At 38.5% G+C, this 15367-nt stretch overlaps 1 protein-coding gene across 4 annotated transcripts in view; it reads right to left on the reverse strand.

Moving 5' to 3' along the window:
- The window catches only part of FAR2 (fatty acyl-CoA reductase 2), a 175522-nt gene that overhangs the window by 49043 nt on the left and 111112 nt on the right, over positions 1 to 15367 (reverse strand). For 3 of the 4 annotated variants that reach the window (XM_047787306.1, XM_047787304.1, XM_047787305.1), the window contains one exon: positions 3905 to 4133. The exons of the other annotated variant lie outside the window; for it this stretch is intronic. In XM_047787306.1, the coding sequence (XP_047643262.1) occupies positions 3905 to 4093 (189 nt within the window). In that variant the 5' untranslated portion in view covers positions 4094 to 4133. The remainder of the gene's footprint in view (positions 1 to 3904; positions 4134 to 15367) is intronic. 4 annotated transcript variants of the gene reach the window in all.

The following is a 15367-nucleotide window of genomic DNA, read 5'->3' on the forward strand; positions in this document are numbered from 1 at the left end:
AGCACAGAATTAAAGCACTAAAAGAGATAAAAGCAACAGAAAAGCAATTAAAGTAAAACAAAGCAAAGAATAGGAAAACAAACAAACGAACAAACTGGAATGGATTAAACTTGTTCAATGAACAAATGTGGTCGATTACCTACGGCGTATGAAGCACTGTGCCAAATGTTGAGGACACACTGGTAACACAGTGGTAATGACAGTGAAAACACCTTAGATTAAAAATTTAAAGGGAGAAAATTGGGATAATAAATATATATCCAATTTTGGCAAATTGAATACATTTGAGCAAATGTGTATTGTTTGGCAAAACTGAGACTCTTCTCACTGAATCTTAAACCTGGAAAACATAAAAGCAGACAGTTCATACTAAGAAATTAAGGTTTTATAGGTGTTTCCTGTAAGTATAAACCTATATTGAAAAATTGGTTGTGGGGGCTCCCATGTTTGGAGTAACCAGCTTGCACCTTTTCCCCTACAAATTCTAACCAGAGGAAAATTAGACTTCACATGGCATATGTTCGTTTTTAAATAAATTGTTGTAAAAATATTAGACTATATTCTCCATTCATATAGAAGCCCACTCTCTGTCCAATTTTCATGCTTCTATTTGACCACATAAATCAAAACTCATGGGAAGTATAATTAATGGCTTTGCCACAAAACCGGAAACAGAGACTTAAGAGGAAATGTCCATATTTCAATTTCCTGAGCATTTTGATCTATAGTAATTGTTCCGTATTAAAATACTCATATGTACATATCTCCAATAGTGTTACTATAACAGCAAAGCCAGAGGATATATTTTTCATGATAAAGAAAAATCCCTTTCACTCTGGGGTTGAATTTAGAAGCCTGTGTGAAGGAAGGCTTAGCAAAGGGGTAGCAACCTAAGAGAGGCCACTAAGAGATGAGGCCGACTGCTTACAGGAAGCTAACACTGTATGCTGGACTTGATTCTATTAGAACTATCTTGAAAAATCTGGATAAAAAGTTTTAAAATTGCCACTGGAAGACAACTGCTGGACTGGAAGTGCAAAGTCCTAGCCATCCGGGAATTTAGTAAATGGTGGCTGATGGCAGTTTCTGTGGTTTTAAGATACCACCAAGCTCCTTATCTCTGCATTGGAGATGCACTGGAGATGCCAAACTGATGGGTATGTTTTGAATTAGTCAAGATACAAAGCTGGGAGTTCCTGTTGTGGCTCAATGGGTTACAAACCTGACTAGTATTCATGAGGATGATGGTTTGATCCCTGGCCCTGCTCAGTGGGTTAAGGATCTGGTGTTGCCATGAGCTGTGGTATAGGTTGCAGACACGGCTCAGATCCCGTGTTGCTGTGGCTGTGGGGTAGGCTGGCTGCTGCAGCTCTGATTGGACCCCTAGCCTGGGATGCGGCAGGTGTGCCCCTAAAAAGAGGGGAAAAAAAAGATACAAAGCTTGTGATTTTATATTTTATGTGAACAAAACTCACAGAGAAATTTTACTTTGCCTTTGTTACCCATATGGCAGCTGGGGTCTCCCTATAAACTTAAGTAAATTATAGTTGATTATATCCCCAACTTAAGATCCTCTCTAAGCTTACTAAGAATTTCCAGGTGGCTGGTGGTTGACTGAGATCTGGAGATTCTGAACCAGTCAGTACATGGCACAGCTCAGGCTTCACAGAAGCTGGTTTAGAAGAGACATGTAACCTAACCCAGACTGATGAGACGTAAGGAAACATTTGCTGAGGGTCTCCAGAGATGTGTCATCAATCTTGAAAGAGAGCTTTGGGGAGACCCAGCTCTTCTCATCCAAAGGTTACCATATATTTTTATGACCATGATATTATTATTCCATTTTACAGATAAGGAAACTAAGGTTCAATAAAGTATGAATCTTTATGTATGTAACACAGTAATTAGTAGTGCTGAGATTCAAGATTCAAACCCAAGTCAGTCTGCCTCTGAAGCTTATGTTCTTTTCTTTTCTTTTCTTTTTGGCCGCCTCTGAAGCATGTGGAAATTCCCAGGCCAGGGGTCAAACCTGAACCACAGAAGTGACCCAGGTTGCTGCAGTGACAACGCCAGATCCTTAACCCAATGTGCCAGAAGGAAACTCTGAAACTCATGTTCTTAAGCACCATTTGACAGTAACAGATAGTTCCCAAGTGATATCATTGCTGCTGGTTGGGAGACCACAGTGTGAGAACCACTGTTTATAACAGTCAACAGCTGACAATTATAAATAGTCCAACATGGGAAACAGGGGTAGATGTTTGCAAGCCAGTTTCATAAATAAATTATTTATAGTACAATCAAGGTTTCCATAACAAAAGCGATATTGCTGCATTATCAAACACAGTGCACTGGAAGTAACAGTAGATGGTGCTGACCACAAGGCTCTCTGCCACAATATTTATCTAGAAATCCATTAAGCTGGATACAAAACTAAAGAAGCATGTCTGTTACGTGATGAAAACAAAATCTATTAGGGATACACAACTGAGCAAAGCTGTCTGAAGAGGAATCTGAGAGTTTTTTCTAGATGGGTTGGCTTTGTGCCACAGCAGCTTTTTTTTCTTATTCTTAAGAAGTATTAGTTACAGGCAGTGAGGGTACAAACAAGTGTGCTTGCCCTGGAGCCAGACTAGGGAGGGGTGTGGGCGTGGTCTGAAGTCTGACTCTCCTATCTACTAGCTGGTGACCTTTCATAAATTAACACTTTTGGTCTCATTTTTCCTATTGATACAATTTGAATATTCATAATTCTTACTTCACAGAGTCACTGCAAACATCAGTCAAGTAAGGCATGAAAATCCTTTTGAATAGTGTCTGCCAAGTACTAAGTCATCAGTAACTGTCAGCTATTATTATTTGTTCCACTAGTGAGTCACGCCACGAGACACAGGAGGGGCTTCTTTTGTCATTCTCTTGATGGTGGTTTATACCAAAATCTCATCCTGATACCTGTAAATGTGATCATCGAGCTTATTGCTTATCTATAGTATGCCATGCTATCGGATGCACATCTCATTAGAAGTTAGTATGCCTAAACACTGGAAAGGAGACTTTGTAAAACAGTTTCTTATTTAAATCTTCTGTTTGCAAACCCTGTGTGACCCTGTACACTCCAGAGGGGCCTCTGAACCAGACACAAGCATTTGAAATGTAATCCTGGGAGGTCATTGTTATTTCTATTTTTAACATTGCACGCTGAAGCTTAAGAGGCATAAAGTGGTAACAAATTGATAAGCCAGAATTTTACCCCAGATATGCTTGAGACCAATGCCAATACCCCCTTCACATTTATAAATTAAGATGTAAGAGGATTTGCATATTTTTTTGGGGGGGGAATGAGAGGGTTTGATACTCAAACGTTCATTCACACATATTTCATTTTCAGTGTTTTTCCCTTTGAAGAACTTAGGGAGTAACAGAAATATAATGGGATAGTAGATATCAAATTACCACTGATAAAGTAGACAACTTGTGGAGTTTAGACAACTAAAAGTGTTAATATATGGCTACTTATTCATATTGGTTTATAATATAATATGATTTCATATGTAATAGACTGTTCACAATTTTGAGGAAAACTACCTCAAATTTAGAAGAAAATCAGGGAAGATTCTGCATGAAATTGTGATAGATTTCAAGCCTGGAGGGCCTACTCTGGGAGCTTTAGCATTTTGATTCTTACTGGGTAATTTGCAGGATGTAGATTATCTGCTCACCTGCCCTCAACACTCATTCCCCTCTTATGGGACAATACCACAGATTTCGATGAAGAGTTGGTTACAGTCTTGTTTTGTCTCCTCTCCTCTACCTGCTCAGATATCCCGCCCTCCACGTGTGGTTTGGGCTGTAAGGAAAGTTGTAGTGAGTCACCATGCCCTAAGTCTCTTCCCATAAGGCATACCTTACTATTTAGGATCTGGAAAACCCTTTGCTGCAGAGTCTGGCCAGCCTTGGGCCTCACAAGGATGTAAATGACTTTCAGGTCCGGGCTGGTGCGAAATAGCTTCTCCATCAACACTTTGCCCAAGAAGCCTGTGGCCCCAGTAATGAGAATGGACTTGCCACCATAGAAAGCTGCAATCATGGACATGATTCTCCACTTGGTCTTTTATAGCTCCAGAAAGAGGTTCCTGAAAAGGAAGAGAAATTACAAAAGATGACCTTCTCAAAAGTTTCTAAAAGGCAGTCATTTACAATGTGTCTGGTATTTCTAGGAGTTTTTGAATGCAGGAAAAGGTCAGATGGAGTGGCAGCATCTTGGCTTGTTGGTAACACGATTCATTTCAATCAATATTTAGTGAGCTCTCTCTACATGCCAGATTTTATGCCAGGAACTGTGGGCCAGAAATGAGTAAGACATGGTTCCTGCTCTCAAGGAATTGCTTGTAGTCTAACATTAGGAGCAGACAGACATCTAAGAGACCATTAAATATACTGTGCTTAAAAACCAAAGAAAGCACAGAGGAAGGGAGCACAGCAGGATCTGAAAATTTCAGAAAGGCCCCTCTAGATGGTGACACCTGTGGTCAAATTTGAAAAGAGATAAGGGCTGGGGTCAGGGTGTTTCAGGCCAAAGAAAGGACAAAAACAAAGGTCTAAAATGTGGTGTAGGATGCCACATGGGGGAATAATACAAGGAATTCAGTGTTATGAGAATATCAATGACAAGCCTAGGATTGGCTCCAAACCTGTGAGACTAAAGCTTAGAACAGCTCTCAAATTCAAAAAAAAAAAACCAAAACAAAACAAAACAAAAACAAAAAAAACTATGATGTAATTAGTATTTCAGTTGCACTTTTATTTAGAGAAAATCATTTCCAGGAGGAAACCTGGGAGTGGGAAGCCAGGCACAGTGCTTAGATGCTATGTCTTCCAAGAAAAAGCACCCCACACCAGACTCAAGATGGTTGATTAGAAGCAACGGCAGAGAGCTCTGAAGGAAGCAGAGCCCAGTGTGGGAACAGACATTCCTTTCTGACCCTGATGTTGCTGCCTGCAGCAAGTCCTTGGCCATCTGCTTAGATGGGGTTTGGGTGAATCTTATAGAAAACAACTCCAGAGACTGGCCCTGACATCAGAGCTTATAAAGAAAAAGGAAAAAAAAAAGGTAAAAATGTCTATACCCTGCCTCTTTAACTGCAGTCAACTACATAATGAACAATGACTTTTCACAGTCATAGTGTATAAATTAATTGTAATTTATAATTTAAAAATTATGGTCATAACTTAAACTTTGAGCATCTTTAGTCTATATTCTTGGGTAGAACTCCTTGCCTTTGGAGGATTCATTCATTCATGGGTTTACAAAAGCAAATAATTCTGTGCACCTGCCCTGCCAGACTCTATGCTAAGTTCTGAAGATAAACAGTTGAGTAAGGCAAACAGAACCTTGTTGCCACTATAGCAGAGGTGGCCTGTGATACACAGATAAGTAAATTAAAGTTAATTAAACAAGTTAATTAAGGACAGTTACAAATGAAATAAAACCGGGATCAACAGCAAAAATCACAACCAATTATCAATGCTATTCACTTAAGAAAATACTATGGGTTTCAAATAGTATTATTTTTTTAGATTCCACATATAGGTGATAGCATATGATGTTTGTCTTTCACTAATGACTAATTTCACTTAGTATGATAGTTTCTAGGTCCATCCATGTTGCTGCAAACGGCATTATTTCATTCTTTTTCATGGCCGAGTGATATCCCATTGCATAAAAAAAATACAAATGAACTTATTTGCAGAAACTGAAACAGACTCACAGACTTTGAAAAACTTGTGGTTACCAAAGGGGACATGTGGGGGGGGGGTAGGAGGGATACTGGGGGTTTGGGATTGGCATATGTACACTGAGGCATATGGAACAATTGGCCAATTGGGACCCGCTGTATAGCACAGAGAATTCTACCCAGTATTCTGTGATAATCTATGTGGGAAAAAGAATCTGAGAGAGAATGGATATGTGTATATGTATGACTGAGTCACTTTGTTGTACAGCAGAAATTACCATAGCCTTGTAATTTTTTTTTTTTTTTACATTTCCTTGCTCTCCCTATGCACAGTGACACAACACGCATTCAAATCATAATTTTATCTTTTATTGCAGTATGGTTGATTCACAATTCTGTGTTATCTGCTGTACAGCAAAGTGAGTCAGTTATACATATAAACACTTTTTAGGGCCTCACCCGCAGCATATGGAAGTTCCTGGGCCTGGGGTCGAACTGGAGCTTCAGCTGCCGGCCTATGCCATAGTCACAGCAATGCTGGATCTGGGCTGCATTTGTGACCTACGCCACAGCTTGTGGCAATGCTGGATCTTTAACCCACTGATAAAGGCCAGGGGATTGAACCTGTATCCCCACAGAGACAATGTCAGTGGGCTAACCCACTGAGCCACAAGAGGAATGCCTACACTCTTATTTATTTTCTTTCTTTTTTAATTACTCAATGAATTTTATTACATTTACAGTTATACAATGATCATCATAACCCAATTTTATAGCATTTTAATCCCAACCTCCCAGCATATCCCTGTACCCTTCAACCTGTCTCATTTGGAAACCATAAATTTTTCAAAGTCTATGAGTCAGTATCTGTTCTGCAAAGAAGTTCATTGTGTCCTTTTTTTAGATTCTACATGTAAGTCATAGCATATGATGTTGGTGTCTCACTGTCTAACTTCACTTAGCATAATAATTTCTAAGTCCATCCATGTTGCTGCAAATGCTATTACTTCTTTCCTTTTAATGGTTAAATAATATTCCATTGTGTATAAGTACCACATCTTCTTTATCCACTCCTCTGTTAAGGGACAGTTAGGTTGTTTCAATGTCTTGGCTATTGCATATAGTGCTGCAATGAACATTGGAGTGCACACAGCCTTTTATATTAACTATATATCAATAAAACTTAAAAAATATTAGTTATATTAAAACTCCTTTTATTTAAATATTGATATGAGAAATATTATTTTGAAGAACACATTTGAACCTGATACAAAAGAACAACTAAAGCTATTTTTTGTCATGTTACATAATGTTACCCATGTTACAATCTAGCCAATGATTTTCTCAAGAATTTAGCACCAAGGAAAAGTATCAAATACTCTTGCTTTACTTTCCTTGAAGCTCAGTGTTACCAAGTATGGAAGGCAGTATAGTATTCTAGGTCAACACACAGATTCTAAGCAAGACTGAAATCAAATCCCGGTTCAACCACTAACTAACTGTGATCTCAGGCAAATTATTAATCTCTCAATGCTGCAGTTTGTTCATCAGTAAAATGCAGATAGCTAAAGTACACTCAATAGTGCTGTGGTAAGAATTATGTGAGTGAATGCACATAAAGCCCTTAGTAATGTAAGTTACCTACAGTATATACTCAGAAGAATTAGCTATTATTATAGTTACTGGTTTCACATTTTTTCATCTTAATGGTTTCTAGCTTTTCCTTTTGACACTTATTTTAGCTGCCCTGTCTTATGCATTTTATATACCCTCTTTTGGAAATAGGAGGAGATGATATATAATTCAATCATCAAATAAAGTGTTTTCTCCAAATGTAACTCTACTTGATAGTAGATCTTGCCAATTCCTATATATCTATATTACATATAGATATAGATAGATATATGTTATGTGTGTATACATATAAGAGTTTTTGATCCCAGACAATTTTGGAATGTGATGAAAAATTTTAGAGATAAGGTCACACATCTCTAATGAGCCTACTTGTTGTGGGACAAAGGAAGGCTTGATGTGTCCCCAAAAAATGGAATGTGCTTGCCCTGTCTGGGATCCAAGTACTTCTCAAAAACAACAAAAACCAGAGAAAGGTACACTGAATTCTCAGAGAGGAAAACAAAGCATAAGCTAGCATCTCCTGGCACTTATTATCCTATTGTTAAGAGCAGGTGTTAGGGGACCTGTGGCCAGGACTCTAATCAAGGTGAGTGGTTCTCAAAGAGTCAAAGAGAATTCCACATCATCAGATCAAAGCTGCATCAGAGATCTTACTTCAAACTCTTATTTCCACCCTCAAGATATGGTTTGGTACCTGCCCCCAGGACTCCCATACAAAATTTGGCCCTGGGAATCCAATTTCATATGTTATAGCTTTGCAAGGTCCAGGCATGGTTAACCCTAAATGTAGTTCATTAAAGTAATTAAATTGTTTGAAAAATTAAAATTTTACACTCATTAATGGAGGATAAGCAACTCTAGAAAGAGGAGGATGTTCTCAGATTATGAGTGCAGCAAGCAAAGGATGGTTCTCTATCCCTCATGCTCATGATATGGTTTATAAGAGGCCTAAATCACTCTGAGAGTCTTTGAGCCATAATGCAGGATCTCTGATGCTTTAATGAAAAAAAAGACGGGACCTGTGAGAGGCAGCCAATGTTTTCCATTTTTTTAACTTTTTTTTTTTAATTTTTAAATTGCTTTTGGCCAATGTATTTTTTGTATAGTTGACTTACAGTGTTGTGCCAATTTCTGCTGTATAGCAAAGTGACTCAGTCTCATATATATAAAATATATGTGCATATGTGTATGTATACACACACACACAGTCTTTTTTAGATTGTTTTCCATCATTGTCTATCCCAGGAGATTGGATATATTTCCCTGTGCTATAGTAGCACCTTATTATCTATCCATTCTAAATGTACTAGTTTGCATCTATCAACCTCCAACTCCCTGTCCATTCCATTCCCTTCCCCTCCCTCTTGGCAACCACAAGTCTGTTCTCCAAGTCCATGATTTTCTTTTCTGTGGAAAGGTTCATTAGATTCCACATATAAGTGAAATCATATGGCATTTGTCTTTCTCTTTCTGACTTCATTTAGCATGATAATCTCTAGTCACATCCATCTTGCTACAAATGGCATTATTTTGTTCTTTTTTATGGCTGAGTAGTATTCATTGTATGGAATGTATGTACAACATATTCTTTTTTTTTTTTTCCTTTTCTTCCCAACCAAAACCATCCAGTATTTATTGAGTTGTTCTTAATGGCCAGGTTGTGTTCTATATACATCATTTCTATTATTTCTAACCATAACTCTTTCAGGTAGATACAGATGAGGAAACTAAAACAGAGAGAGTTTAAGAACCTGCCTAAATTTACACAGGGTTTAACATCTAGAGCTGTTGCTCTTAATTAGAGGCTGGCAAACATTCCTGTAAAGGACCAGGTGGTAAATATTTTAGGCTTTATAGGCCAAGATGCAAAATCAAGGATATGACATAGATACTTATGTAGAAAGAGAGAAACAAATTTCCATACATTTTTAATTGATGACATTCAAAGTATAATAGTAATTGGGCAAGATTTTTTGTAGTACAGGTTTATTAATGAGAATAGAATTACTTGGGGAGGGATAGCATTTTGCTGAGTTGGGGTTCAAAGTTAAGCGTTTCTGTTATCAAATCAATTGCAGATGTTCTTCATTAAAAACTATTAGCTTTGGAGTTCCGTTATGGCTCAGTGGTTAAGAATCTGATTAGTATATATGAGGATAGTACCACATATTCTTAATACATTCATCTCTTGATGGACATTTAGATTGTTTTCATGTCTTGGCTATTGTAAATAAAGATAGGGGTGCATGCATCTTTTTGAATAATAGTTTTCTTCAGATATACGCCCAGGAGTGGGACTGCTGGGTCATATGGAAGTTCTATATTTAGTTTTCCGAGGTACCTCCATACTTTTTACACAGTGGTTGTACCAATTTGCATTCCCACCAACAGTGTAGAAGTGTTTTCATTTCGCCACATCCTCTCTAGCATTTGTTATTTGTAGGCTTATTAGTGATGGCTATTCTGACTGGTGTGAGGTGGTACCTCATTGTAGTTCTGACTTGCATTTCTCTAACAATTAGTGATGGTGAGCATATTTTCATGTGACTACTGCCCCTTTTTCCATTGGGTTATTTGTTTTGTTTTTGAGTTGTATGAGTTGTTTGTATATTTTGGAGATTAAGTCCTCGTGAGTTGCATCATTTGCTACTATATTTTCCCATTCCATAGGTTGTCTTTTCTATTTTTTTACAGTTTCCATTGCTGTGCAAAAGCTTGTAAGTTTGATTAGGTCCCATTGGCTTATTTTTTGTTTTTATTTCTATTGCTTTGGGAGACTGACCTAACATTTGTATGGTTTATATCAGAGAATGTTTTATGTATGTTCTTTTCTAGGAGTTTTAGGGTGTCATGTCTTATTTTTTGAGTTTATTTTTGTGCATGGTGTGAGAGTGTGTTCTAGTTTCACTGCTTCATATGCAGCTGTACACTTTTGCCAGCATCACTTGCTAAAGAGACTGTCTTTTCCCCATTTTATATTCTTGCCTCTTGTGTTGAAGATTAATTGACCGTAGGTGTCTGCTTATTTCTGGGCTCTCTATTTTGTTCCATTGGTCTGTATGTCTGTTTTTGTACTAGTACCACACCATCTTGACTACTATAGCTTTGTAATATTGTCTGAAGTCTGGGAGAGTTATGCCTTCTGCTTACTTTTTTCTCCTCAGGATAGCTTTGGCAATTCCAGGTCTTTTATCGTTCTGTATAAATTTTTGGATTATTTGTTCTAGTTCTGTAAAAAATGTCATGGGTAATTTGATAGGTATCACATTAAATCTGTAGATTGCTTTGGGGAGTATCTGGCCAATTGAATTTTAATGAATGTCTCCATGTGCCAAGTAATGCCCTTTAGTGAACAAGCCTTATACAGCTTAGATTCTTCCTCTCTTTTCTGGAGACTTCTTTCTCCTTAAGGTTGCCAGTTTTTCCATGGTCATGAGTGGGATTAGACAGTTTTCAGACTCCTTTTTTTCCTCTAGAAATAAGGCTGTTCTCATTTCCAGAGAACAGGTGTTAAAATTTTGAGTCAATTGTTGTGCCAAGTTAGACTTTTTTTTTTTTTTTTTGCAGGTTTGAGCATATGGGAATTTTATTCTTTGAGTGTTTTTTCTGGAAAATAAAAAAGTTAAGATTCAAACATTTAAGGGAGACAATCCATATTTCTTGGTAATCCTTGAGAGAAAAACTTTTTTTTTTCTCCAAAAGAAAGTGTTTTGCCTCTCAGGAATCCTATTCTTGGCACAGTTTCTCAGTCTTGGCACTATTAGCATTTTAGGATGGGTAAATCTTTGTTGTGGGAGATGTCCTTGCCATGTAGGGGGTTTACCAGTACCCTGGCATCTCCTGAAAGGATAGGTATAACATCCTTCTTTCCCCAAGCCACGAGTGACAACCCAAAATGTCTCCAGACTTTGCTAAATGTGCTCTTGAGGGAAAATTGCCTCCCCCTTCAGAGAACAACAGTTTCAAAATCTACAGGCTGCCTATCCTATTAAAAAGCCAACATTCAGGGAGTTCCTGTCGTGGCGCAGTGGTTAACGAATCCGACTGGGAACCATGAGGTTGCGGGTTCGGTCCCTGCCCTTGCTCAGTGGGTTAACGATCCGGCGTTGCCGTGACCTGTGGTGTAGGTTGCGGACACGGCTCGGATCCCGCGTTGCTGTGGCTCTGGCGTAGGCCGGTGGCTGCAGCTCCGATTAGACCCCTAGCCTGGGAACCTCCATATGCCGCAGGAGCGGCCCAAGAAATAGCAACAACAACAACAACAACAAAAAAGAAATAAAAAAAATTAAAAAAAAAAGCCAACATTCAAAGTGGGATATTGGTTCTTGATTTTTACACATTTGTGCAAATATGGACAGGTCTTTATGATCAACTACAGAGATCTCATTAATCCAAGCCTTAAAAATTCATTTATAAGTCACATATCTGTTTGTCGAGTACCTACTGAAAAAAAAGTTTTCATCACTGAGCTCTTATTGCTTTAGTTTCCTAAGTATATCCCAAATTACAAAATTCAGCAATGAACTTAGATAATACTTTTCACGTTGGGCTTGTTATGTAAAGTTTTTCTGGGAGAACTTCTAAGTTCTTAATGGGAGAATATTAACTCCCAGGGGTGTTGGGGCATAGGCCTCACTGATTGAATTAGCAATGCTCCATAATCAAGAGAAACCAATTTGGAAATTGTCCCAGCTGGGGAAGGAAAGTCTGGGCTGGCTTAAGAAAACAAAATTAGCAATCACCTCAACACATTCTTTCTAGTTTGTTTCTGCTGAGCTCCTTAGTTGTCTTCAAAAAATTCTACAAATCTGATAGAAATGAAAAGGAGACAGGGAGTTTGGGGTTGGTAGATGCAAACTATTACATTTAGAATAGATAAGCAATGAGGTCCTACTGTATAGCACAGGGAACTATATCCAATATCTTGTGATGGAACAGGATGGAAGATAATATAAGAAAGGGAATGTGTATATATGTATGACTGGGTCACTTTGCTGTATACCAGAAATTGGCACAATATTGTAAATCAATTATGCTTTAATCAAAAGAAAAGAAAAAGGAGAAAGATAGTGCCGAATGTGTGTGACATAGTTAAGTGTGGAAATTAATATGCACACATTCTTATGGTAAGGTATTATTATTATTATTATTATTATTATTATTTGTCTTTTTGCTATTTCTTTGGGCCGCTCCCGCGGCATATGGAGGTTCCCAGGCTAGGGGTCGAATAGGAGCTGTAGCCACCGGCCTACGCCAGAGCCACAGCAACACTGGATCCGAGTCGCGTCTGCAACCTACACCACAGCTCGCGGCAACGCCGGATCGTTTAACCCACTGAGCAAACGCAGGGACTGAACCCGCAACCTCATGGTTCCTAGTCAGATTCGTTAACCACTGCGCCACGACGGGAACTCCATAAGGTATTATTAAAATGCATGATATTGTTATCATTATTTTCAGGTAAGTCAAATACCAGTCAGCATGAAGTGATTCTAAAATAATATCAAGAGAATCACAATCAAATGTAAATCTCGATGTTTCTTATTTCCTCTTGGTGACATGTAAATTGAGTCTGGTTGTAAATAAAAGAATAGTTGATCTGTTAACACAATCACAAAAGGAACCTAGCTGAATGAGTAGTAAACCAACACACCTTTTCATGCTCTACTTAGAATTAAAGACTGATTTCCTTTGGGGGTAACATGACATAGTTTATTGTTGTGTCAGTGTGAGGTTCTCCAGAGAAACAGAAGCAAACCTGATGAATGCGCTTGCATGCGTGCGCGCGCGCACACACACACACACACACACACACACACAGATTTTTAAGGAAGTGGTCCACAAGATTGTGGAAATTTGGTAAATCCAAAGTCTGAAATGCAGAGTTTCAAGAAGAGTTTCAGCTTGAATCCAATGTGATCTCCTGGCAGCATTCTTTCTTGGGGAGGTCTGTCTTTGTTCCATTAGGGCCTTCAACTAATTGGATAAGGCCTACTCATATTAGGCAGGATAATCTGCTCTACTCAGAACCCACTGGTTTAAATGTTAATCTCATCCAAATTAACACCTTCACAGAAATATCCAGAATAATGTTTGACCAAATATTTGGACTCTGTGGCCCAGCCAAGTTGATATACAAAATGACCATCATAAATCCACCCCTTGTCAATTGGTGCCCTTATGCATCTCCTTAAACCTAAAGACAATAACAATGTTCTACTTCTGCCCAACATGTTATAAATGTCCTACACACAACTGAAAATACACTAATCCTTTCCAGAAAAAGGGTCTTTGGGTAATACTTACTCTTGTCCTTGATATCCTGTAACTAAATACTGTGATGTAAAGTTAATAATACTTAAATGCTATGATATAAAATCAATACATCTTGTGTTATATAGTAAAGGGATTAAGTAGTCAAAAAAACAAATGTATTTTTATATACACACACACAAATATATTTATAACAAAATAAGAAAAAAATCCTCATGACAATTACAGTCCTCATCTCCATAACTGGTGCCATGGTCATAGATGGTATTTATAATGACCTTCTTCCATGACTTATTCTGTATTCCCTTTGCCCTCAGCAAGCACTTCAGCTGGTCCTGGTTCTTTACCAGGTGGAATGACCCAAACCTTCATTCCTGAGGGGTCTGGACTATCACGAGTCCTCCCTGAATTGGGCTGTTTTAGTTTTGCATTGACCTTAATCACAGGACATGATAATACTGAGAGATGCCACAAGGAATCTCCTATATTTCAGACATAGATTTCCTTACTTTCAATCTGGAATAAAAGTCCAATTTCTCCTTGGTAGTCAGGAGCAGTCACCCTTGTCAGCTCTGAGTCATTGCCTGATGATTCAGAGGCTTGAGGAGCTCAAAGTGGCTGGGCAGTAGTCTTAACTTCCCGTTCAATGGAATCATTGCTATGTCTTGGTTCTTCCCTCTGGAACAAAGATCTCTAAGCCAGTGGAGCAAAAAGGCAAGAGGACAGGGAATAAAAATTTTGCTGGTGGGCCACTAAGGATAATAGTGAGTGGTAACATTTATTTCCACCCTTTGATTCCTGGAACTGAATCCTGGCTATGGGAGAAACAACATCACATGTTGGATGCTGATTCACAGCATATGCAGCCCCCAGCCTTGTTTTCACCTTTCTGGTACTGTAAATGAGTCTTCAAAAGGCTGTTCTACCCATTCTATCAATACAGGAGGAGAACATGAGCCTTAGCCAATTGCCACACTTCATTTACTATGAAATGAGTTCCTTAACCAGAAGCAATGCAGTGTGTAATTCCATGATGGTAGATAAGGCATTCTATAAGTTGACTCACGATAGTTTTGGCAGAAGTATTGCATGTCAGATAAACAAATCCATGTCCAAAGTGTCCCTTCCAGTATGAACTAAATACGGCCCCTTCCATGCTGGGGGCAGTTCAATGTACAGGCATACCTTGTTTTAGTACAATTCCCCATGAGACCATAGGGACAGGTTGGGGGAGAAAAGGTTGTGCAGCAAAAGTGGGGACTATGGGCATTTGGACCACTTCTTCATGTAACTTACTTGTGCCTTCAAGACCTGATCAGGCCATATATATATATATATATATATATATATATATATATATATGCTTCCATTTGATGATGGAGGGCTTCTGTGCATGCCTAACTTTATGGCTTGGTGGAGCAGATAACACCCAGTTCATGATGGCCTAATACTCTTTCTCAAAAGGAGAGCAGTTATCCATGGAGCATGGCAGGGCTTTGCTCTAAAGTCCTAAGAGCTTGTGCCATGACTCTCCAATAGAAGCCTAATGAAGGCTCCAAACAGCCACTGACAAGTATCTGACGCTTTTAAGCACCATAGATTTGCTGTATCAATGGCTCATTGGCAGAGCAACTCTCATGGCTGTCTGGACCTGCTGCAAAGTCTTGTTCTAAGCCCCATTCAAAATGGGTAGCTTTTGGGATTACTCACTAAATGGCCCAGAA

Source organism: Phacochoerus africanus, chromosome 7, assembly GCF_016906955.1.
Source record: "Phacochoerus africanus isolate WHEZ1 chromosome 7, ROS_Pafr_v1, whole genome shotgun sequence".
In the NCBI taxonomy this organism is placed as follows: domain Eukaryota; kingdom Metazoa; phylum Chordata; class Mammalia; order Artiodactyla; family Suidae; genus Phacochoerus; species Phacochoerus africanus.